Below are 24,110 nucleotides of genomic sequence, written 5' to 3' on the forward strand. Positions count from 1 at the left end.
AATTTGGAGCAAAAAAAAAAGACCAAGGGTGATGCCTTCATGCCCTGTGACCTTCCTTCCCAGGCTATAAATAACTCTGATGGAAAAATCTCTCAATGAAACAAGCTGTGGCATTGGGTCCCCAGAGCCCAATCCCCAGGAAGCAGCTGTGCCACTGAGCCTGATATCTCCTCTGGGAGGCAGTCAGAAGCTTCAAGAGCCTCTGATTAAATTCAGTTCAATTCCATGAAATTAAATCCAATTCCCTCTCTCCTTGATCTCCCCAGCATCTAGCTGAAGCCCCCTAACGGCCCCTGGAGGAGGTGAGAGAAGGTATAGGGCACCCAGGACACCTGAATGGGTTGAGAGCCCGGTAAAATGAGTGTTGGTCTACCCCAGGACACACCGTACTGTACTGTATGTGCTGCTGCCAAGGCAGCCATCCTGACCCTGGACGGGCCTGGGTGCTTACATCAGAGTACATGAATAGCAAGCCCCCAGCTCAACCCGAGATTATGGGAAGGCCTGCGTGCTGGACAGAGAATGGCATAAACCAGTTCTGCTTTCTCTCCTGACACCCCCTCTGCTGTCTTTGGAGTCAGCCTTTTGGTAGCTTGCCCCATCTGCAGCCCCAATGGGGGGTCCAGGCTCAGTTCCTCTCTCTACTGCCAACCAAACACCTGATTTTCCCCAGCTCCTAACCTGTTCCAAAGCACTTTCACATGGACTCAGAACTGTGGAGTCACCAGGGGCCTTGCCGAGTCCAACTGCAGAAGGGGAAGCTCTGGCCAGGGAGCCTTAGAGACTTTCCCAAGGTCAGGGTAGGGTTGGGACAGAGCCCAGGTTCATGACTTTCAGTCCAGAGTTTGTTCTACTCCCACGTGGTTTGCGAACCAAGTCCTGTGAAGGCCAGGGCTCCAACATGTGCCTGAGGGGTGTGGGAAGATGAAGAAGCTAGGGTTCTGCCACCCCTTTACCTCCTGCTTTCCTTGGGTCTGTTTGTCCCTCTCAGGGACAGGATGGGGGCCTAAGGATAGGGGTATGTGACAGCTACTGCTTCTGCCTCTCTTGCCTTGTCCCTAAAAATTCCAGTAGCTTCCTCTTGATCATTTCCCCAGAAGCCTAAGGAGCCCCCACTACAGCATCTGCTGAGCTACAGCCAAGCACTGAGCTGGGTGATGTCTTGTCTTCACGCAGAACTTCACATGTCCCAGAACAGTATTATGTTCTTCTCTCATCCTGGCAGCCCACTGAGGCATGGGAAGCAAGGACTATTAACCTCTGAGGAAGCGGACACAGGAGAGTCAAGTTGTTTGCCCAACAAGCATTCCAGGGATAAGCTAGAACTCGGGCCAAGAAACAAAGCAGAGCTCTCAGGCCACGTGCGGGTGGTATCCGAGAGCTGCAGGGCTTTCTAAGCACAGACGCCCAGTCTCCAAGGCTGGGTCAGCGTGAAGCTCCATGTTTCAGAAGGCGGTTCTCATGAGCACCAATGTTTGGGAAGCACTGCTCCGAGACAGCCTCTGTGCCAGGCATCAGGGAGTCTGTGTTGAAGCTGGAGATCAGGACAAGAGAGGTCAGAACCTGAGACCTTGTTTGGCTGACCTGGTTTGAGCCCACCTCTAGGCGCTGAATACATCCAGTGTCTCCACGGAATAGAAGTTAACTTCTAAACTCAATCCCACCTGTCCAAGACTCCTTAGCACACAACTCTAAGGATCTGCCAAGGTTATCCTCCACGGGTCTTCTCATCCGATTGAAGCTCCTGAGTCCAAGTCACACAGGTAAAATACCTTTGACTGTCACTCACACACAGTTATGCAGATGACTCATCAGTAATAAAGCCCCAGGAGGACAGTCACTTTCCACTTCTAGGCCAGGACACATCTGTACCCAGGAGTCAGGAATGCCAGTCTTGCATCCAGAGGGGACTTCACCAGGTCTTTCACCAGTCTTTCACCAGGCTGTCCTTCACCCAAACACTCAGACAGCACATTGACCGTGCCTCAAGTGCAGCTGAAAGCCCTCCAGAAACAGGGTTTACAGAGTCAGAGCGGCAGACTGACCCTTTCCGTGTCCTAGATCTTGTCTCTGAACACTCCTGGACTGGGCCAACGGTCAGCAGCCTCTTTTGGTGTCACATTTTTTTCTTGACTTTATTTACAGAGTCAATGTTCACCACTCAGGGTCCCTTGTTCTTTCACTTCTTGGATGAGCCTCCAGACAGTTTTGTAGATGCCAATGCTGAGGACCCTAGAAGGGAAGTATCCACATCCTCCCAGAAGCCCAAGACCCTCTCTGGCCATTCTGTTGGCCTTTATCTCTTTTCCCACCCAGACAAGGGAACCAGGGTACAGTGAGCGAGGCACCCATCCTTGGAAGGTTCTTTGGCCTCCTGGCCAAGTTCCTAAAGTCAAGGTTAATCCCACCAGGACAGCTACTCCCCAGCTGGACTCTAGCCCCAAAATGACTCACCCAGGGGATAGGACACAATGACAAGGGCACAATTCAGGGAGAATATGAGGATTAGGAGTCAAAAGGGACCCTCTCACAGGGACCAAGTGGTTTGATTCACTGATCAGGAGCCTGAAACGCTGAGGAGTGGCTGCCCTGAGGCCACAGGGCTGGTTCTAGAAGCCAGCTTTCCACCAACTGAGTCTCATGGGCTTTCCTGGCACCAAGCTACCAACCCCAGAAAGGAGAGGGGGTTAGCGGGCCTCAGGACAGCAGCTTCTCAGTCTACCCTCTTCCTCCTCCCTTCAAAAAGGATTAAGACTTCAAGACCATTGTTTTTAACCCATGAAGTCCAGAGAATTGGCAGAAGAACTCCACCCTCCTTTTCCTGGGAATTCTTGCTTTGAGGGCAAGAGAGAAATCACCCATAATCCCACAACCATCATGTATACACAATCTTGTTGCTGGTGCCCAGAGGATTCACGAATGTGGGTGTGCACTCACTTTCAAAAGGCAAATGCCTCTGGAAGAAGTAAAAACTGAAGTCCTGACCCCTCAGTGAGACTCAATTATTAAAGGTATAGGCCATGGAAAACCAGTTTTCCCAGAGATCAGCCCTGCCTGAGGTGAACAGAAGTCATTATAGGAGTCATGGGACAATACTCCCTCCATTCAGAGGGACTGAGCCGGGGGCAACGGGGCAAGGGGGGTGAGAGGAGGCAGGAGAGAGAGGAACACGCTAGATCCTGAGACAGGTAGTTCGAGTCCTTACCTTCCATCTCCCCACCCCAAGACATGGAATCTCCCTGGAATCTGGAGGATGACTCCTGGGAGGGCTGACGGTTGACTCTTGGTCACCAGGCAAGAGAGACCCACTGGGAGCCAAAGGAGTGTGGTTCCCTGAGCTCTCAGGCAGATGGCTGCCTTGAGTTCAGGTCAGAGCCACCTGGGCTCAGATGTGGGGGGAATAATGACTCACCAGACCCACCTCATCCCCAAGGCAGGGAAGCAGGGCAAAGGGAAGCATTCTCAAACATGGGAAACAGATCTGACACCTTCCCCAGCTTGGGCCAAGACCACATCTCAGGGTTTCCTTCTGCCCCAAGACCTAGACCCAGACTGCACTCTGGATGGGGTCAGGAGAACTCCTCAGTCTCATGAACCAGCAAGTAACCTTGCTCCTCACTCTTCCTGCACCAAATCCATTCACCCATAAAATGCAGATAATAATACCTCCTGTGCTATCCCCTTCAAAGTATTTTAAGCATCAGTTGATATTTAAAAGCATTCTGCAATGTCAGGTATAATAATACTAATTTCCTAGAAGAGCAAAGATGCCAGGCCAAATCCCAAATTCACTGAGTGAGCCAAAAGAGAATGAGCTTTGGACAGGAGCCCTGATGGCTCACCTCCACTCCTCTCCTTCCAACCCTCTGTTTCTGGGGGGTCGGTCAGTGGGCCAGAATGGTCTTTCTGCCTGGGGATTCTTTCTCCCCTTCTCCCAGCCAGAAGCAGCTCGAACAAGGAGTTGTGCATGTTGGGGTAGCCTGACTTTTCAGAGGTTCCAGATGGCCTGGGACAGGAATGGGCCTCAGCTGTCAACACCCCTGGGGCCGAGCTCTTGTCCTGCTGAGCTCCACGTTGACTCTTGTGGTAACTGACCATTTCCACTCAGCCCTGACTCACCCAGAAACTTCTGAGGTGATACACAGCTTCCTCTCCCCCTCCAACCTCCCAGACTCCTTCCATCCACCACTGAAGGGAGGTGACCCTGCGTGTCGCACCCAGCACAAATGCGCACTCAGGAGGATGCCTAAGCAGACCCACTTGTGGGCTGCATGTATCTGAGAAGGGGTAAGAGGCTCTGCTTGGAGGAAGAGTGACTAAGGGCTCTTCTCGGCTCTCAGAAGTGGCAACACAGCTGGAGAGGCCACCCCAGTGCCAGCGTGTCCTCATTGTCCTTGGAATAAGTGAGCACAGGAAGCAAAGCAATGAGCCCTTCAGAAAGGACTCAGGTCTTGAGAAAGTAGTTTTGACTGCGCCACCACCATGGAGCGAAGAGTGGCCCTAGCTCCTGCTCGAGGGGCACTTTGCTTATCTTGCTAGGCTGAAATCAGAGCTAATGTTTTGGCAGCTTTGAAGGGCTTCACACATGGGTCTGTGCGACCAGAAGTGGCTCCTCAGCCCCCGTTAGCAGTGCCAGGCCCGCCCCACACCTGCTTGTTAGTGAGGTGTCCTTAGCCCATCTCCCCTCCAGCCACCAGTGAGACCAGAGAAGCTGCTTGCCCCCACGCCGACTCAGAGGAGGTTGCAGAGGAAAGACGAACCAAGGGCAGAGGCTAGGGCAGCAACAGGATGGATATTGTGACCCACGTGTGGCCCTGTAAGCTCCAGCCCAAAGACCCTTCCAGCAAAACTGCTACCCAGATGTCAAGATGCAGATCTTTCGACCTTCTCTCCCAAAGGGCTTCACCAGGTTTGCAACAGATAGGCTCCACTCCTGGGTCCTTACACTCACAGCCCCAGACTTCACCTTGTTTTGGTTATTTTTGCATGAGAGATACGTAGCACTGGAAGGAAACTTAGAAGTTAACCGGCCCAACTCACTCATTCCACAGCAGAGGCGACCAAGGCCCAGTGGGGGCAAAGAGTCTGCCAGAAGCTGCCTCCTGAGCTGGGGGCAAAGCTGGACTCAAATACAAGGCCCTGGACCCCTCGCCCTGGTCCTGGATCCAGCACTACTGGGACCGCCCACCCATTCCCCTGGTTATTCCTATATAAAGGGTAGGAGTGCCAGCTGAGGGCTCTGTCTGACATCAGGCTGGGTTCCCAAGCACAGCTGTCGATGGAGATTTTGGGAAGGACTGGGGTAAGGTTCAGCTCCAGGAGGCCAACTGCACTCAGTCCAGCCCTACATTCCCCCTTACTCCGGGTGCTCTGGTGGTCTGGAGGAGAATGAGGGAGGGCTCCCTGTCCCCGGCACCAGGGGACAAAGGTCAGCTGGTTCCACGAAAGCTACATGAGATCAGCTCTCAGCTTCTGACTTCAGGACTGCAGAGGCCAAACGAGATCAACCAGGAGAGCCTTTCAGAGTCTGAGTCACAAGGGAAAAGGAAAAAGACCTCTGCTTGCTCCCTGCTCCGTAGAAGGTACAAACTCCCAAAACCTCTTAAGCGAATCCATCCATTACCCTGTTAGCATTTCAGAGCTTGGAACGCCACAGGCAAAGAATATCTGGGTAGCTCTATGGTAGAAAGTTCTAGAAATCCCATGTCTCCCGTGGGAGCAGGCTTCCCGGTTTGTATCCTCAAGTGGCCTAGCCCACTGAACCTCAGACACGTGGGCCACCTTTCCCGGTGAGAGGTGGCTCTGTCCCTCCCTCAGAGCTCCCACTCTGGACATCCCCACCCCCCAGGGAGAAATCATTTTAGGCAATTAAACTTGGTGGAGTTACTGTCAAGGGCCTGAGCTCTCGCCTTGTCTCTTCAAACACTGAAACCAAACAAGGGTCTTGTCAACCAGAGCTTTCTTTTCCTTCAGCAGCCTGGTGACCATGCAGGTCAGGGCAAGCGGAATTCTAGTTCCCACGGGGCTCCCCTGGGGAGAGGAAGGTCAAAGCCAAAGGCAGGCCAGAGGGCGGGGCAAGAGCAAGTGAACATTCCGCACTCACTGTCCCCGGGATGACCCTTCCTGATCAACACCAAGGGCCCCACGCAGCCTCTACCAGGCCACATCTGAGGAGCTCCAGCCAGTGGCCTGCCTGCCTGCCAGCCAGGACCAGGGCCCCAAATCCCTGCACCAAAAGCCTGGGCTTGCTCCTGTATTTGTTTCCTGTGGCTGCTGCAACAAAGTACAACCCCGGCAGCTTAAAGTAGTAGAAATGTTTCAGGGGAGGGACGGAAGGCGGGAGGAAGGGAGAGAGGGAGGGGGAGAGAAACGTACAGTCCCACAGTTCTGGAGACCAGAAGTCCAAAATCAGTATGTCAGCAGGGCCGTGCTCCCACCAAAGATGCTAGGGGAATCTCCTTCCTGCCTCTTCCAGCTTCTGGTGGCTTCCGGCAGTCCCTGGCTTGTCCACGAATGTCTCCAATCTCTACTTCCATGGCACATGGTCTTCTCCCTGTGTCACTTCTCTGCGTCTCTTCTCCTTCACATCTAAGGGCACCAGTCAGATTAACTAACTACATCTGCAAGGAACCTATTTCCAAACAAGTGCACATTTGGAGGTACTAGAAGTTAGGACTTCAACCTACCTTTCTGGAAGACACAATCCAACCCATATGAGGTCCCAAAGGCCACACTGCCACATGCCTGGAACATCCTCCCACCTCACCCCAGGTCCGGCCGCACCTGCTCCTTCCTGCCAGCTTACATCTTGCTGCCTCCATGTTCTCTGCTTCTCACCCCTCCAGGCCACCGGGGTCCCCTGGATGACCTCAACTGACCCAGTGTCCATGACCATCCACACTAAGCCAAGAGACACAACCCCTGCCCCATGTGGCTGTGACCTACAGGGGGTGGGCAAGTGTCCCATCTTCCCTCCTAGATTGTCACTGACTCTGGAGCAAGAGGAAGACCCAAAGCCTCTTCATGTCCCTCCCAGGGCCTGAGAAAGCCCTGACCACCCAGATGCACACAATGAGCGCCTGCAGAATTCTCTGAGAAACCGCTTTCAGTCCCCAGATATTTCCAACCAGTCTCCTCAAGTGCCAGCCTCACTGTTGTCCACTTCCTGCTGCCTGGACCTGGCTAATTCCAGCTCACACTTCAGACCCCAGCTTTGAAGCCCATCCCCCTGGGAGGCCTCCATGGGCCCCTTAGTACTGAGATGCTTCTGCTCTGTGCTCCTACAGCACTCGTCACCCCATGTGGCAGCCTTTGTAACTTGTATCCCCATGGACGATAAGCCCTCTGAGGCCAGGGCCATCAGTGTGTCCCCCCTGGGATTGCACAGGGCCTGTCAGGTACCCCAGCACAGCAAACATCTGTTGGATGCCCCGAGAGCACCAGCCTCCTCCCCTGGGTCAGCCCTTCTCAAGATGTGGCCCTAGGCCAATTGCAAAAGGATTATGGAGGAGCTTAGTTAAAAGATCTGTTCCTGGGCCATTCCTCAAATCCACTGAATCACACTCCGAGTGAGGAGAGAAGGGGGCAGGGCTGACGCCTGTCAGCTATATAGACACCGTGGGTCTGAAGCCTAGCTGGCCCTGCTACCCTGCCTGGGGATATTCCCAGGAGAAGAGTGCAAAGAAGTAGATGCGGCTGGTGGTGGGATGGAAGCCTGGTGGTCAAGCAGAGCTCCCCAGTTCCAGCAGCAGCTCTCTCAGAGAGGAGAAGAAAGAGGGAAGCACAGAGTTAGAGGCCAAATATGTTCTGTTCAGCGGTGGAAACTTGAACAAGTATTTCAACTTTTCTGTACCTGTTTCATTAATAAAGTGGAAATGAAAAATACCAGCCTGCCCACGTCCAGATTTGTGGGGCCTTCCTTCCACAGCTATCAATGGAGCACCTACTATGTATCAGATACTGGAAGGCTCCAATGACATGTGATAGAGTTCTTGAAAGCCAATAATACTAGAAAAGTGTAATGTATTTTTAGGGGTGTCTGACTGGCTCAGTCAGTGGAGCATGTGACTCTTGGTCTCAAGCTCAGGAGTTTGAGCCCCATTTTGGGCGTAGAGATTACTTAAAAACAAAAACTTTTTAAAAAGGAAACATACAAAGTATGGCTGTATCAAGACAAAATCTCCCCAAACACATCACACAAGAATGTGTACCTCAGGAGTGCCTGGGTGGCTCAGTCAGTTAAGCACCTGACTCTTCATTTAGCCTCAGGTCATGATCTCAGGGTCATGGGATTGAGCCCTACATCAGGCTCCATGCTCAACAAGAAGTTTGTTTGAGATTCTCTCTCCCTTTCTCTCTGCCCCTCTCTCTTGCGTCTCCTTTCTCTCTCACAAATAAGCCTTTAACTAAAAAAAAAAAAAAAAAAAAAAAGGCAGGGGCACCTGGGTGGCTCAGTTGGGTATCTCCCTTTGGCTCAGGTCATGATCTCGGGGTCCTGGGATTGAGCCCCACATCAGGCTCCCTGCCCAGAGGGAGTATGCTTCTCCTTCTCTCTGCTCATACTCCCTCTCTCCATTTCTCCTTCTCTCTGCTCATGCTCCCTCTCTCCATATCTCTCAAATAAAATAAAATTAAAAAAAGATTATGTACATCTATGTTCACAGAAGCATTACTCACAAGAGCCAAAAGGTGGAAACAACCTAAATGTCCATCAACTGATGAACAGATAAACAAAACAGATCCACACAGTGGAATATTACCCAATGAATATTCATTCCTTATTATTCAATGAGGTCCAGACACCTGCTACGAGGTGGGTGAACCGTGAGGACATGATGCTCAGTGAGAGAAGCCAGACACAAGAGGCCACACACCATGTGATTCCATTTATACAAGAGTCCAGAACAGGAAAATGCAGGGAGATAGAAAGCAGATGAGTAGTGGCCAGTGACCAAGGAGGCAGCTTATAGGGAATGAGGAGTGGCAAGGACACAGCTTCTTTTTGGGGGTGATAAAAAGATGTTCTAAAATTGACTTGCTAGGAAATCCCTGGGTGGCTCAGCGGTTTAGTGCCTGCCTTTGGCCCGGGGCGCGATCCTGGAGTCCCAGGATTGAGTCCCACGTCAGGCTCCCCGCATGGGGCCTGCTTCTCCCTCTGCCTGTGTCTCTGCCTCTCTCTCTCTCTGTGTGTGTGTGTGTGTGTGTGTGTGTGTGTCTATCATGGATAAATAAATAAAATCTTTAAAATAAATAAATAAATAAATAAAACCAAATTGACTTGCTAGGGACACCTGGGTGGCTCAGTGGTTTAGTGCCTGCCTAACGTAATCCTGGAGTTCTGGGATCAAGTCCACATCCCTCATGAAGCCTGCTTCTCCCTCTGCCTATGTCTCTTCCTCTCTCTCTCTCTCTCTCTCTCTCTCTCTGAGTCTCTCATGAATAAATAAATAAAATATTAAAAGAAAATTGATTTGCTGATGGTTGCATGTATCTGTGAATACACCAAAAACTACAGAAGTGAACACTTTAATAGGCATATTATATATATTTGAAATGTATCTCAATAAAGCTATTTTTTAAGATTTTATTTATTTGAGAAAGAGCAGAATGAGAGAGAGAGAGAGAGAGAGAGAGAGAACGAGGGGGGGTGAGGGAGAGCAGGAGAGGGACAAGCAGACTCCCCGCTGAGCAGGGACCCTATACGGGGCTCCATCCCACAACCCTGAGACCAGGACCCAAACCAAAGGCAGATGTTCAACCTACTGAGCCACTCAGGTGCCCCAAGTTATTTATTTTTTTTAAGATAAAGTCTTTTTGGTTCCTTTCTTTCTCCAAAATCTTAGCTAAATCTGTTGTCTACCTTCAAAATCTATCCTCATTCTACCAATTTCTCCCACCCCCACCTGTCATCTCTTACCTGGGTTGTGAAACAGCCCCTCCCTGAGCTCCGCACCCTCTGTTTTCCACACGCACGTTCTCCCGCTCTGCGCACACTCTGTGGCTTCCTCCTCCACACAGGCTTGCTCTTTCCTGAGCAATGGCACCTGGCCTCCTGCCCACCGTGCACTCACTGTGCTTTCTGCTGGGAAGGTTTTCCCTACACAGCTGCCTGGCCCTGCACTCTCCTCTCCTAAGACTTGGCTCCTTGTCACCTGTCATCTTCTCCACAAGGCCTTCTCCTGCCACCCTGGTGACACTGTCTCTTGACCAGCCTTCCTCCTCCCCAAACTAATTTTTTCTCCACTGCACCTAAAATCGTCCAATAAACTAAATAACTTACCTATTCAGTTTCCTCGTCAGAGATTTTGGTTCCCAGCACCTTAGACAACCACTGGATGGGTGGACGGATGGTGAATGGGTGGATGGGTGGATGGATGATAGTGGCAAAATGTAAGGCCTTCCCTCAATGCAGAGGCAGAGAGTTCCAGATGAAAAGAGTTCTGAGACTGGGATTCAAAACCAGAGAAGTACCCATGGGTCAAGTCGTTTAACCTAACCAGGCCGATTTTTTTGTGATCAAAGGATCATAGGAGTATTTGTCTTATCAGCTTACAATGTTGTTTTGGTAACATGAACTGGATTCCTGAATTTAAGACCCTCCCCTTAAACACACAGCATCTAATTGAAGGGGGAGGTGGGCAGGCAGGAAGAGAGAACTGGCCCCATGGCAGCAGTCTCAGGGGCTCCTTGAGGGGTAGGACATTTGGGGTCAGTGGCTGCAGGAGCCAAAGCAAGTGTGCATGGGGAACAGAGGCCATGGTCAGGAGGATGGGACAAGCCAGACAGAGGAGAGAGGAATGCCAGGCTAGGAGCCCAGACTGCATTGGCTGGTAAGCTTTTCTAGAAAGGCTAGTCGACCCTGGAGACCTGTCCCTATCTCTGCCCTCCTCCAGAGGAAAAACCACAGAAAGGGAAACAGTGCCACAGCCACCAGCTTCCAGAGCTGTCTCTGGGCTAGGGACCCCTGAGTCAGCTATGAGGAGACCCAAATACTGGCCCTTTTAGCTGGGCGCTCCTGCCGCTGGCAAGGAGGGTGCAGAAAGGCAGACACACCAGGACACAAGTCTCTCACTGACATAGGCAGAGGGAAACACCTGGAAGTTCTCTTTCCAAAGGGCTCCTGCAGAGGATGAGGTGGCTCCTCCAAGTCCTACTCGCTCTCCTGCTGTACCTGGGGCAAGAGACTCGGAGGGGCTGGGCACAAGCACTCACACAGGAGAGCGGGCTTCAGGCTGCCAGGCCTAAGTTGCTGGCTTCTTGGCCTGCAGCTCTCTCCATGTAACCAGCTGAGAACCACAGCTCCCTGCCCCCGGACAGACCTACTCCAACTCACTCCATACCTGAGCACACCAAACAGGGAGCTGGAGAAGTCCCCCCACCATCCTCCCCAGCACCATGGCTAGGCTAAGCAGCCTTCTGGAATGGTGTGCCACCCCACCAGCTGTCCATCCATTCATTCCACACACTTGGGCTGTGTGTGTTAGCAGAGCTCCAAATTAGCTGCTGGGGCAATCGCGTGGGCTATGGGGCCAGAGAGAGGACCACGGAAACAGGTGCCATCTGTGCCCAGCAGAGGACTAGCACCTAGCAGACAGACAGGAACTGTACATTCAGAGTGAGCAACTATTCAACTGTCAGCTCTAAGGCTAAGGAGCCAGAGAGGTTGAAGAGTGCCCCCTGCCCCAATTCACATCCACCCAGAACCTTGGAACATGACGTTATTTGGAAATAGGGTCTGTGCAGATGTAACTAAGTTGAGGCCAACTGCATTAGGGTGGGCCCGAAGTCTGATGACTGGTGCCCTTACAAGAAGAGAACACACAGAGACACACAGATAAGAGGCCATGTGAGGACAGAGGCAGAGACTGAAGACATGTGTCTACAAGCCAAGGAACCCCAAGGACTGCCGGAATCTGCCAGAAGCTGGAAGTGGCAGGAAGGATTCTCCTATGGAGACTTCAGAGGTAGCAGGGCCCTGCCAAGCCCTGATTTATGACTTCCAGCCTCCAGAATCATGAGAGGTTAAATTTCTGTTGTTTGAAGTCACCCAGTTTGTGGGAGTTTATGGCGGTGACCCCAGGAAAATAATATGCGAACAGCCCTGAAGCCTGGCCCTATGAGGTCTTCACGACCCCTCTCCCATTAAGCTGATGGTGCTTCCACCAGCCAGGTGGCCCCAGGCCCTGGCCCACCTGCTCCCCTTCTTCGCACACTCAAGCTACTTATTTTTAGCCCCTGATTACATCTGCCTTATATGGTTCCCCACTCCTGTCATGAGCAGGACTCTCTCCCCTCCTGGTTTGTAAGCTCTTTGAGGACAGAGAAGCCGAAGGATATTAACAACCCTGAGAAGGGGCAGAGATGTGGATGGATTCTGTGGATTGTTCATGTTTCATGATATTTGAGGTAAGCAGTAGCAGATGTCAAGCCAAAGGAATAGGGATAGCAGTGCCAGCCTATAATTACTGCCACAGTCCTTTCAACCTTAAAAAGTATCTGATATCAAAAAACATGTTAAGCATCTGAGAGCCATGTTTAAATTTTAGTCACATAACAACCCCATGCTGTAAATAGGGCAAGTATTATTATCCCGTTTTATGGGCAAAAAAACAGGTGCAAAATGGGAAGGGGCTTGGTGATGAATTTGTGACAAAGCTGGTGCTTTGCTCTGCCCTCCATCTCCTGTGAGCTGGCCATGCCCCACCCCAGGCTGGCTGCTCTGCTCCCTGTGTGGGTGGCCTCAGGTGACAGGGCTCCAGGTGAAGAGGCTGCTGGCCTAACTACCAAATCAGGAAAGAAACTGAGGCAGGAAAAGTCAGGAGAAAGATGATTTAGCCTGTACCCAGGCTCATTCCTGAGACCAGGATGGGCTCCCCAGGCCATGGCAAGGGCCACAACCCTTCTCCAATCTTTCCAGACCCTTCCTGGTGTCTTGACCTCCTGGGATAAGCTAGAGAAATAAGTGGCCTTCTACCACTTGACACTTGGAAAAAAGGGTAGGAGGAATTGGGGGGGGGGGACCAAGAGACCAACAAAGTGGCCAGAAGCCCCTCTGGTGGATGCAGGTGCACAGGGCAGGCAGCTGTGGGACCAGGTGCATCCAGAGACACAGTTTTCAAGGCAATGGCTTTGTCAAGTTTTTGCCTATTGCCATCTATGGAAAATTGTGTGGGGGACAACTAGGTTGGCCGAGGTCCTAACCAAATGGCCACTTGGAAGAGGACCAGGGCCTGCAGTTTTGGCGGTGAGCTGGTGTGGGGGGAGGGGCCCCCAAACCCCAGGGTTCTCCCCTGGCCTGGTTCTGGGCTGAGCTCCCAACACAACCCACTTCCTGTGGGCCCAGAACTCCAGGCCAGACTTTGCCTGCACCTGTTTGAGCTCAGAATGCAATCCCTGCTCTAGAAGTATCCAAAACTACCTGAGAGGGAGTAGAGGAGGGACTAGAATACGCTGAGGGCCCAAGAACAGCCACCTGGCTCAGCATTTGGCCCTTTGCCCACCAAGGTGGTCTGATCCCCTCCTCCAGCAGGAGCCCCACACCCGAGCCAGTGCAATGCTCAGAGCCTCCCCACTCCTGTTTTTTTTTTTTTTTTAAGATTTTATTTATTCATGAGAGATACAGAGAGAGAGGCACAGACATAGGCAGCGGGAGACACAGGCTCCATGCAGGGAGCCCGATGTGGAACTTGATCCTGGAGCTCCAGGACCACGCCCTGGGCCAAAGAGAGACGCGCAACCCCTGAGCCACCCTGGCGTCCCATCCCCACTCCTGGTTGTGATCACCATCTGCAGATGCTCTTCTTCCTCTGCCTGCACAAATCATCTGCTCCTTCATCTGACACCCTTAAGTGCTTTCAATGAACCAAGGGAACCAAGCTCAGCACTAGGCACTGGTGACGGGGAGGTGAGCAAATTAAACCAACACATGGCCCCTGTCCTCTTGGAGCTGACAGTCCAGTGCCTGTCCCCTTCCTTCCAGTCCAGCTGAAACCCTGCCCCTCCGTGAGGCCGACCTTCCAGTCCTCCTCTGAACTCCAACCAGATCTGCAGGGTGGGGGGAGCGGGTGCTAGTTACATTTTCTCTCAGTGCTCGTCATCGCCCCAAATAGAAGTCAGCTCCTGGGGGCAGAGACGTGGCCGGCCCCATTCCTGTCAGAGCAGTGTGGCTGGCCAGGACCTCGGGGCGAGCACAGCGGGGCCTTGGGGCTGGAAAGCTGGCTTTTCAGAGGAGGGCCCCCACCAGCCCATCTTTCCCACCTTCCTCCAGGGCTCTCCTCCTCTCAGTTGTCCCTCAGACCTCTTTTGTGTTTTAAGTTTGTATTTTTTTTTTAAGTTTGTATTTTTAATTGCATTTAGTTAACACAGTGTCCTCTTGATTTCGGGTGCATGATACAGTGATCCTACACTTCCATACCTTACCCAGTGCTCATCACAACAGGTGCGCTCCTTCATCCCCATCACCTGTTTCTCACACACAACTTCTCTTGCCCTCCTGTAATCACCAGTTTATTCTGTAGAGTTAATTAAGAGTCTGCATCTTGCTTTGTCTTTCTCTTTTTTCCCTTTGCTTGTTTTGTTTCTTAAATTCCACATATGAGTGAAACCATATGGTATTTGTTTTTCTCTGGCTGACTTATTTCGCTTAGCATTGTACCCTCTAGCTCCATCCATGTCATTGGAAATAGTAAGATTGCATTCTTTTTTTATGGCTGAAAAATATTCTATTGTGTATATATCTCTATACATACACACCACCTTTATGTATTCACCTATTGATGGACACTTGGGCTGCTTCCATATCTTGGCTACTGTAGATAATGCTGGTATAAGCATCAGGGAGCATGTATCCTGGATTAGTGTACCTGTGTTTTCCAGGTGAATACCCAGTACTGTGATTGCTGCATCATAAGCTAGTTGGATTCTTACTTCACTTGCTGACCATATACTGCCTCTTACCACCACTCCTCCACGGAGGGCCCCATCTCCCCTTTTTCTAGAACTCTGCCCTGGGCCCTCCTTCTCTGCAGGGCTAGCCATACAGCCCACACCCACTCTGTGCCCTGTGGCACTCTGAGATGACAGAAAACGAGAGGGTCAGTGCTGTTGAGGTTGTGAAGGACAAGGACCCCCTGAGGGGAAGGTCCACCTAAGTATGGAAGGCGAAAAGCCTTTTCTCATTGCTTAACACCCTTGCAATGAAGCTGGGGAGCCTGCCTCAGCTAGGCCAACATTCCACCCGAAATCCTTCTGGGCCCCAGGATTTAGAGCAGAGGAGCAGCAGCCACTATGTTTTTGTGTGGCTCTGATGACACAGTCCCAGGGAAGACAGGCAACAGCTGCCCAAAGGCACCATGGTATCCTGGTCTTCAGAACTGGGGTTCTGGGCAGTGTGGGGCAGCCTCCTCTCTGCAAAGCTAGGGAGGAGCCCAAGAGCCCAGGAGAGGAGGCTGTTGCAGGCCCTGGCTGGGGGTATGGATGGCTGACCTCCTAACAGCTAGGGTGCTTTCAGAGGTAGGAACTGGTTCTGCTGCCCAAGCCCCCAACCTGAGAGCAGGCCACTCAGGAAGGGCTGCTCCGGGGCCCTGTGTGAGTGAGGAGGAGGTGACAAGAGTGGGCATGTCCCTGCCTGGGACCTTGACTCTGAACAAAACCACCTTCAGGACTGGAGAGGGATGAGGCTGAAATCAAAGAGGACAGGACTTCCCTGATCCCAAAATGAGCCCTGCTGATGGGTGTGGCAAAGTCCTCCCAGCCAGGAAAACACCCCAGAGGGAACCTGAGCCTGGGCCTGTCTCTGTTGCACAAGAAGAATGAGAACCCAGGCCATCACCCAAGGAACTCACTCCGAGCCTCCAAGCCAGCTCCCACTAAGTCACTGATCCTGATGGAGTCCAAACACAGAGCTTTTCCCGTTGCAGGTGCAGGGGACATTTGCTGAATGGACACCTTAGATGGAGGAGCTTGGGATCAGACTTTCCCCTGGCTCCAGGGGGTTAGCTCACCAGTGGCTAATGTTCATGGAGATGAAGAGGCTCATTCACTGACTTGGTCTCTGGGCTCTGCCTGGTTTTCCTCCAGCACCAGAGACCCAGCCGGTGCTAGAGGAAACCTGGGACAACTGGCCTCCCTTCCCACCTCACAGTCTGGTTCCTTCCGCGCTCCCACCCCACCCAGTGGCCCTCCAAAGCAATCCCAGGGCAGCCCACGATCCCTACCCCCTAGTTTAGCTCCCTGGCTGGCATCACAGCTCCTGAGTTGACCCTGAATGTGCAGTGTCCCTCTGAGGCCTCCATGATCCCATGGCAGGTGTCTCCTAAGACCTACCCTATGCTCCCCACACATCTGACATCTTGGTCACTCCCTCTCCACCTTGTGTCTTCCAGTCCTCTCTCCTAAATCCTTCCCCATCAGCCCATAAACATACTTGGCCTTTGTAATGTTGAAAAGGAAATTTGCTACCTTGGCAAACCCCCTGCCCTTGTGTTCTTACGTGTCCTCTATCCCTCCTGAGCTCACTGCCCAAATGCATCACCTGCACACCCTCACTAGATGCACATCAGGCCCTCGTACTCTGCCAGTGACCTCCGAGGTATCAAAGCCAATGCCTCATCTTCCTCAGCATCTCTACAGCATTACATCTTGTTGACTACCCTTCTAGAATGTGCCCTTCCCTTCTTAGGTCATCCTCTTCCCCCTCCCCAACCTAATGCTGCCCAGGGACCATCCCTGCATCTCTTTTCTCTCCCTGCAACAGCTTCCATCATGACCTCACAGCATCATCTTCACCCACCGGATCTCATCTCTGGACCTCCACACCTAACTTTTAATCCTCCAATATCCAGTATCTCCATCCATATGTACCCATGTGTACCCATGGCACCCCAAATTCATAACAACTCCAAATTCATAAGGATTCATAATGAACTTTTAAAATCTGTTCTTTTATGTTCCTGGTCTTTTTTTTTTTTCCCTTTCTGTCAAGATCACGCCTCCAGCAACCTACACTAGATCTGGGAGGGCTCCTTCTGGCAGAAGTACAGTAAATTCCACCGCAGCTACCTGCTGGGTCTGCCTCTCCTCTCCGCCCCGCCCCCACTCCCTTGGGGAGCTCATACCCTCTAACCTGCATTTCTGACAGGGTCCTCTGATCAGCCTCCCTCGTGCTCTTCCTCCCCACAAACACCTGCCAGAAGGATTGCTTCCCAAGCCCTCAGTGGTTGCCCTCCACCCAAAGCGCAAAACTACCCTGGCAGCAGAGCATGCGAGGCCCCTCACGGGTGGCCCAATCAGCCTTCCAAATCGCTTCCCCAAGACTCTCACTTCACTCTGCCTGCCCTTCTCCCTGCCTGCTTCTCACCAGAGCCCCAAACTTTCCTGATGGCATGAATTCACTCATCCTGCTCCTTACGTGGAATTCTCTTCCTTCAATCATTCCATGTTTGAATGCTACTTTCTTCAAGATCCATCTCAAATATCCCCTTATCTGTAAGACATTTCCTGATCCACTTGGCTAAAAATAATCTCCCCATGCCCTTCCACCCCACCTCGCTTTACCCGTACCTCCCTCATGACACTCACACAGGTCCTACCTGTGTGCGTGCAGCCACGAGGTGGAAGATGGCCTATCTCTTATACTGGCTGGTAATCATAGACAAAATGCCCATCTGGATTCCCCCACTACCACACCTAAACGCTAGGAGGTACTCGATAAATATGAGATGATTAATACATGGTGAGATGTGGCGCAGTGTTTGAATGAAAGGCTTTGCACTCAAGCAACATTTAAATATAAGGGTTTGTGCCATGAGTGGGTCTGGATTTGGATCTGGAGTGGGGCAGGTGTCCAGGAGAGAGCAAAGCGCAGCATCCCACAGCAGCAGACCCCACCCCTGCCCAGTGTCCCAGCTGCACCTTCATTCCAGGCCAGGGGGCACGGCGCCTAGACCCTGCCCTTGGCCCTGGGACCCTGCCAAAGAGGAAGAGCCGTCTTCCTCCTGTCCCCTTCCCAGCCCACCACACCAAAATGGGCACCAAATGACCAGGGGGATGCAGCTGGCCTCAACTGGACCTCCTTCTGCAGGAGCAAGGAGACCTGAATTCCAGCTCTGGCCCTGTCTTGAACTAGTTGTTTGACTTCCACTGTCACACCCATATGTGGGACAAAACCAGCATTTCCCAAACTCTGGTTCTACAGGCCACCAAGCAAGGTGAGCACATCCACTGGCAAGTCCAGTGAGTGCTTCGTAGACTCGATGTGGGAAGGGGCAGACTAGATGCTCCCTAGGGGCTCATCCAGCTACACTGGGCCAGGAATCCAGGACACCACTGGAGACACAGCTTGCAAGAGGGCTGCGAAGGCTTCTGTCCTCTCAAGATCCCTGAACTCATGACCTTCTCTCACCAGCCCTCCTCAGGGTGGGTCACGGCAGCTGGGCTGCCTGTTGAGGGAACATGGACGCAGCATCTTTATGGAAATAACCAGCCTGGGGTGGGTGAGGAGGGCCACAAAGGGGTTCCTGTCCGACCCTCATCTCTCATGGAGGAATGGGTCAGCCCCAGCGTGCACGACTTGTCGCCACTGTGACGGCAGGGTGGAGGCCAGAGCAGGCGTGAGTCTGTAAACCAGGGCTGGGCTGGAGAGGGATGAACAGACTCAGAATCCCCATCTGCCCCAATCTCTGCATCAAGCAGGCAACAGGAAGCAAAAATGTCCCAAATCCAGCCCAACACCACCAACAGCTTGAGCTCAGATGATTTATCAGAGCTGGCCACTTCCCCACACCCCTATCCCATCCCATTCTCAAAGGAGTCCAAGGATGAGAGGCATCTGGAGGAAAGCTCCCCAAAAGCGGCCTCCCCAAGGCAGAGGGAGTTAGGTGGCTGTTGGAAAAAGAGAGGCTGAGGGGAGGACAGGAACTCTGTGGTGGGGGGAGTTGGCCCTGAGCTGATGTGCCTATACATAATTTGCGGCCCTCCCCTTGTGTATGTCTCTCATTCCTCTGGCTTTTGCCCTTACCTCCACAATGAGGGTACAAAGTAAACCAACTCAAGGTTGCCTTCCCCTGTCCCTAAGCAGGCCTGTCACCAGGTCAAGTCCCCAAGACAAACAGGAGGACCCCTCCAGCCACAAATGCCTGGAGGCCAGAGTGGGGTGGGGGGACTCAGGACGTGCCCAGTGATCAGGTGCTGGCAGCTCCAGCTGTTTCTAGTATCAGGAGACACATCTGGCCCCTTGCTTAGGAATAAGAGCCTGCCATGGTCCAGAGAGTTACATGGGGACAAAGGAAGGAAGAGCAGCTCTCTTCTACCCCCAGGAAGCAGGAAGTAGATTAGAAAGCCTGCCTGCCATCCATAGAGGAGCAAGAGACACAGGATGGAAATGAGGGTTCCAGGGGTAGGGTGGGAAGTTCAGCAGCAAAGCTGCTGCCTTTGGGCAAGAGGGCATTTACTTAGTGGCACAATTGTAGGGAGAAATCAACCAGGAGGAAGGACTGTCATTATAGGGGCAGGGAGAGGCCCCTTCCTTGTGGTTGGAACCTCCCAATGGGTGCAGGACAGAGCTATCTTTTAGCATAAACTACAGCTGGAGCAGTGATAAAATCCACCCTGGGGGAAGAACCCACAGCCCAAGTGGTGAGCAGGAATGAGGAGAAAGGGAACCCTGCACGCAGTGGACAACCCCTCCCTGGAAGCCAGTCCAAGGGCACACTGCAGAGTCCAGGAAGAAAAGCATGCAGAGAGAGGATCTTCCCACAAACCACCTGCCTGCTTCCTTTCCCCATAGCAGGATCGCCCAGTGAGACCTATGAAACATTCCAGATGTCCAGTTCCCTTGTTGGGAGGAAAGATGAAGGATGTCCCTAAAAGGCTAAAAGTCCCTGGGACTGCTGTGTGGAAGCGGGGCAAGGTGGCAGCTGGGGCTGTGAAGGGGAGCAGGCAGCAGTGGCTCCAGGCTTAGGATCCAATTACACTGCTGTTTCCATACTTAGCCACCTGACAGCCGCTTGGAATCCTCACTGCTCCAGCCACGGCAGCCCTGCAAGGCCCAAATTAACTCAAGGGCAGACAAGGGCAGGGCCCAGTGACACACACGAGGCTGGAGCCCCCTACCTTGGTCCCTAACCCCCAAGGGAACACCTTCTGCTCCTGCCCACCTCCTGCTCCTGCTGCTGGGGCTGGGACCTCAACAAACAGAACCTCAAAGGTTGGAGAGGCTGGGGCTCTGCACCCCATGGGCCCCTATGCATATAAAGACTGCCAACTCATAACAAGACAAAGCAGGAGACCCAGATTCCGGGGAGCACTCCAGCTCACCCCTGAAGCATCCCCAAGGGGGACCTGACCCCAGGAGTCTCAGGAAGAGAGATATGGCACACAGTCTGGTGTCCCCTCTATGCCTATAAATAACCCCCATGCTGTAACCCAAGCCACCACCTCTGCCATACAAAGTGCTGAGATATCAAAGGAAAAACCATGCACACAGGCCCCCAGCCCCCTTCTACTGAAGCCCCCAGCTAACAAAGGAATACTATGGAGTACCCCTCTCCCCTCTTGAACTCTATGCATAGTTCCCAACTCCATCTCCAACCCCGTACCAAACTGACCCCCTCTTCTATCCCACCACCGTTCTCCAGACAACCCCCAACTCTGTCCACTGTGCTCTGTCCTCAGTCATGCAAAGCCAGACCCCTGCCCAATCTCCACCAGGTGGGTAAATTCAACACAGCCCTCCAGGGACCCTCCAGCACCAGAATGGGTTCTTTTGTCCATCTAGGAGGGTCCTATAGTCTTACTTTAGGGGTCTTCTTACCCTGCATCTATGGGGCAGAACTGCCCTCTGGCTCCTGGCCCTTGGCTCAGGCCTCACACCTGTCTGCACCTCTCAGTTCACTGCTCCCACTTCCTCTGGCCTCCCCACAAACCCCCAACTGCCCTTGGATTCCCTGTACCCAGTTTTCTCCTGGGACCCAGGGAGAAGGGAAGGGAGACGATGGTGAGACCAGCCAGGAGTAAAGGTTTGCCATCAACCACAGGAATCACAGAGGCCTCATCCTCCATCTACCACTCGAGCCTCCCTCCTCCTTCATCCTCCACGGTTAACATAAAACCTTGACGTGCGTGGGGGTCACTGTCTGGCTTGGATGACAGGGGTGAGGGTCATACCTGTTTGTCCTGGGAGCAGGAGCGACGCCACAAAGCAGCAGAGCAGGACCAGCGTCCTCATGGTGACTGCCAAGAGAGCCCAGCTGCTCCTTGCTCTATTTATAGGACTGGTGGCAGCGCAGGGTGGGGGAGAGGGTCACACAGTCACTAGGGCAACTGGGTGGACGTGATGGGGAAGCAGCGCAGACCCTGTCAGGCTGCGCGGAGGCTCGCTATGCCACTGCTGTGCCAGCTGCCAGGCCCCGGAAGGCACGGCTCTGGCCGGATTCTCTTCCCCCAGCAGCCCTGGGGTCATGTGACACAGGTCACAGGGCAGGGGTGGTGGAGAAAACGTGGGGGTATCCCTTGAGTTAGGTCTAGAGTTTGGGAACCCGAGCTCTCACGGTATCTGAGCTAACTTGATCTAAAGTCTGGGACAAGTCACTGGCCTTCACATGCCTCAGTTTTGTGAATGAAGGAGCCGTAGGGCAAAGCAAGAGAGATTCTATTTGATAGCCATGGACAGATGTCTCAGCCCCTCCCCAAAGGTCAGGAAGGTGAAGCCACAATGGCCAAAGAAACCTGCAACATCTGACCTCTGAGGTCGACAGCTAGGAACTTAAGCTTCTCAGGCCTCCAGAAGATGTAGAACACCGACAGGAGGGAAAAGGGGGAGCGAGGAGACATGTACCATGCTGTGATGTAAGCCAATGGACAGAGATCCATTTCCAGTGACATGGGGGTTCCAGAATCTTCCGTCATGTCTGCAATGTGCTACATGATACAATTTTCCTAAGGGCACGTGACAGCCCCTAAGAGCCAGTTCTATGAGGCTAAGTGACAGCAGACATTGGCTTGTCTGCCTGGAGGGAGGGTGTCACTGTGAAGGTAGTAGTCAGCCATTGAGGAAAAGAGCTGAAGTCGTTCTTCTATGGGCTTTACATTTCACACAGCTTTACTGAGGTGTAATCCAAATGCAGCATACAACGCTACTCATATCGGATACATTCTGACATATACGTAGAACCACTATCAAATAACCAATAGAGAGGCACCTGGGTGGCTCAGGCCATAATCCCAGGGTTTTAGGATTGAGACCTGCATCGGGCTCCCTGCTCAGTGGGGAGTCCATTTCTCCCTCTCCTCTGCTCCTCCACCAGCTTTTGCTCTCCTCTCTTGCTCACTCCCTCTCAAATAAATAGATAAAATAAAAATAAAATAACAGATTCCTCACTCCCAAATTGTCCTCATGTTCCTTCATGGTCCCCTCCACCCACTCCCTTCCCCAGCAACCAAGCTTTCTGTCACTATGTGTTACTTTGCATTTCCTAGATTTGGACATAAATGGAATCTCATCGTATGTGTTCTGTTTTATCTGGCTTCTTTCATTCAGCATAATTATTTTGAGATCTATTCATGTTGTAGTTACGTGTTGACAGCCTATTCCTTTTAATTCTGAATAGTATTCCAAGGTATGGACTGACCACGATTTGCTATACATTCTCCTCTTGAGAGACATCTGAGTTGTTTCCAAGTTTGGGCAACTACCAACAAAGCTACCTTGAACCTTTGAGCACGATGCAACTTACAAAGCTTCACTTTCTCTTCTCTTATGTATGTAGAAAAGCAGGAGGGGAATGGCTGGGTCACATGGTGGGAGTCTGTTTAATTTTTTTCTAAGATGATGGTGCCATTTTACATTCCCACCACCACTCGCTCCACATCTTTGCCAATCCTTGGTATGATCAGTCTTTTAGGGTTTAGTCATTCTTGTAGGTGTGTTGTGGTATCTTACTGTAGCTTTAATTCGCATTTTTCTAGTAACTAGTGATATTAAGCATCTTCCCATGTGAGTATCTGTCGTCTGCTTCTTTCATGTGTCTTTGGTGAAGTGCCTGTTCAAATCTTTCGCCTACTTTTTATGGGTTGTTTTCTTCTATTCAGTGTTGATAGTTTTTTTATATATACACTGAATAAAGGCCCTTCATCAGATATGTAGTTTGTAAATATTCTCTCCATTGGTGGCTTGTCTTCATGCACTGAAGTGTCTTTCAAACAGAAGTTCATAATTTTTATCAAATCCAGAGAAATCTTTGCCTAACCCAAGATGCCCAGGATGTTTTCCTGTTTTCTTCTGGAAGTGTAATAATTTTAGGTTTTACATTTAGATCAATTATCCATTTTGTATAATTTTTAATATGTTGCAAGGTATACACCAAAGTTTAGATTTTCACATGTGGATATCCAGTTGTTCCAGCAACATTTATGGAAGAGACTATCCTTCCTCTATTCAATTGCCTTTGCACCTTTTATTGAAAATCAAATGACTATATGTGTGTAAAGCTACTTCTGAACTATATTCTGTTCTGTTGGCCTGTCTTTCTACTGTGGTTTCCTTAATCACAGATCCTTGAAATCTGGTAGTGTGGGGATGCCTGGGTGGCTCAGCGGTTGAGCATTTGTTTTTGGCTCAGGACATGATCCCAGGGTCCCGGGATCGAGTCCCACGTCGGGCTCCCTGCATGGAGCCTGCTTCTCCCTCTGCCTGTCTCTGCCTCTCTCTCTCTCTCTCTCTCTCGTGAATAAATAAAATATTAAAAAAACTTGAATGAAGCCTCGCATCCAGCTCCCTGCTCACCAGGGAGTCTGCTTCTCCTTTTCCCTCTGCCCCCTCCCCATGCTTGCTTTCTCTCTCAAATAAAACATATTTTTTTAAAGTGCTGTTTGGGGGGTGCACCTGGGTGTCTCAGTCAGTTAAGCATCCAACTCTTGATTTTGGCTCAGGTCATGATCTCAAGAGTCATGAAATCAAGCTCTGACCCAGGCTCTGCACCAATCATGAAGCCTGCTTAGGATTTTCTCTCCTTCTCTCTCTGCCTCTCCTCTCTCCAAAAGAATTGTTTTGGAGTTGCCTGGCTGACTCAGATGACCATGCAATGCTTGATCTCGAAGTCATGAGTTTGAGACCC

At 51.7% G+C, this 24,110-nt stretch overlaps 1 protein-coding gene across 3 annotated transcripts in view; it reads right to left on the reverse strand.

The window, feature by feature from the left end:
* Positions 1–24,110, reverse strand: part of SRL (sarcalumenin) — a 51,874-nt gene that overhangs the window by 17,015 nt on the left and 10,749 nt on the right. Inside the window, exon 1 of one of the 3 annotated variants that reach the window (XM_055340522.1) lies at positions 21,163–21,396. The exons of 1 other annotated variant lie outside the window; for it this stretch is intronic. In XM_055340522.1, coding sequence (XP_055196497.1) covers positions 21,163–21,223 — 61 coding nt within the window. In that variant the 5' untranslated portion in view covers positions 21,224–21,396. Of the gene's footprint in view, positions 1–21,162; positions 21,397–24,110 lie in introns of those variants that run through there. One more of the 3 variants, XM_055340523.1, reaches the window with a different exon arrangement.

The sequence above is a fragment of the Nyctereutes procyonoides genome, unplaced genomic scaffold (assembly GCF_905146905.1).
Source record: "Nyctereutes procyonoides isolate TBG_1078 unplaced genomic scaffold, NYPRO_anot_genome, whole genome shotgun sequence".
In the NCBI taxonomy this organism is placed as follows: Eukaryota; Metazoa; Chordata; class Mammalia; order Carnivora; family Canidae; genus Nyctereutes; species Nyctereutes procyonoides.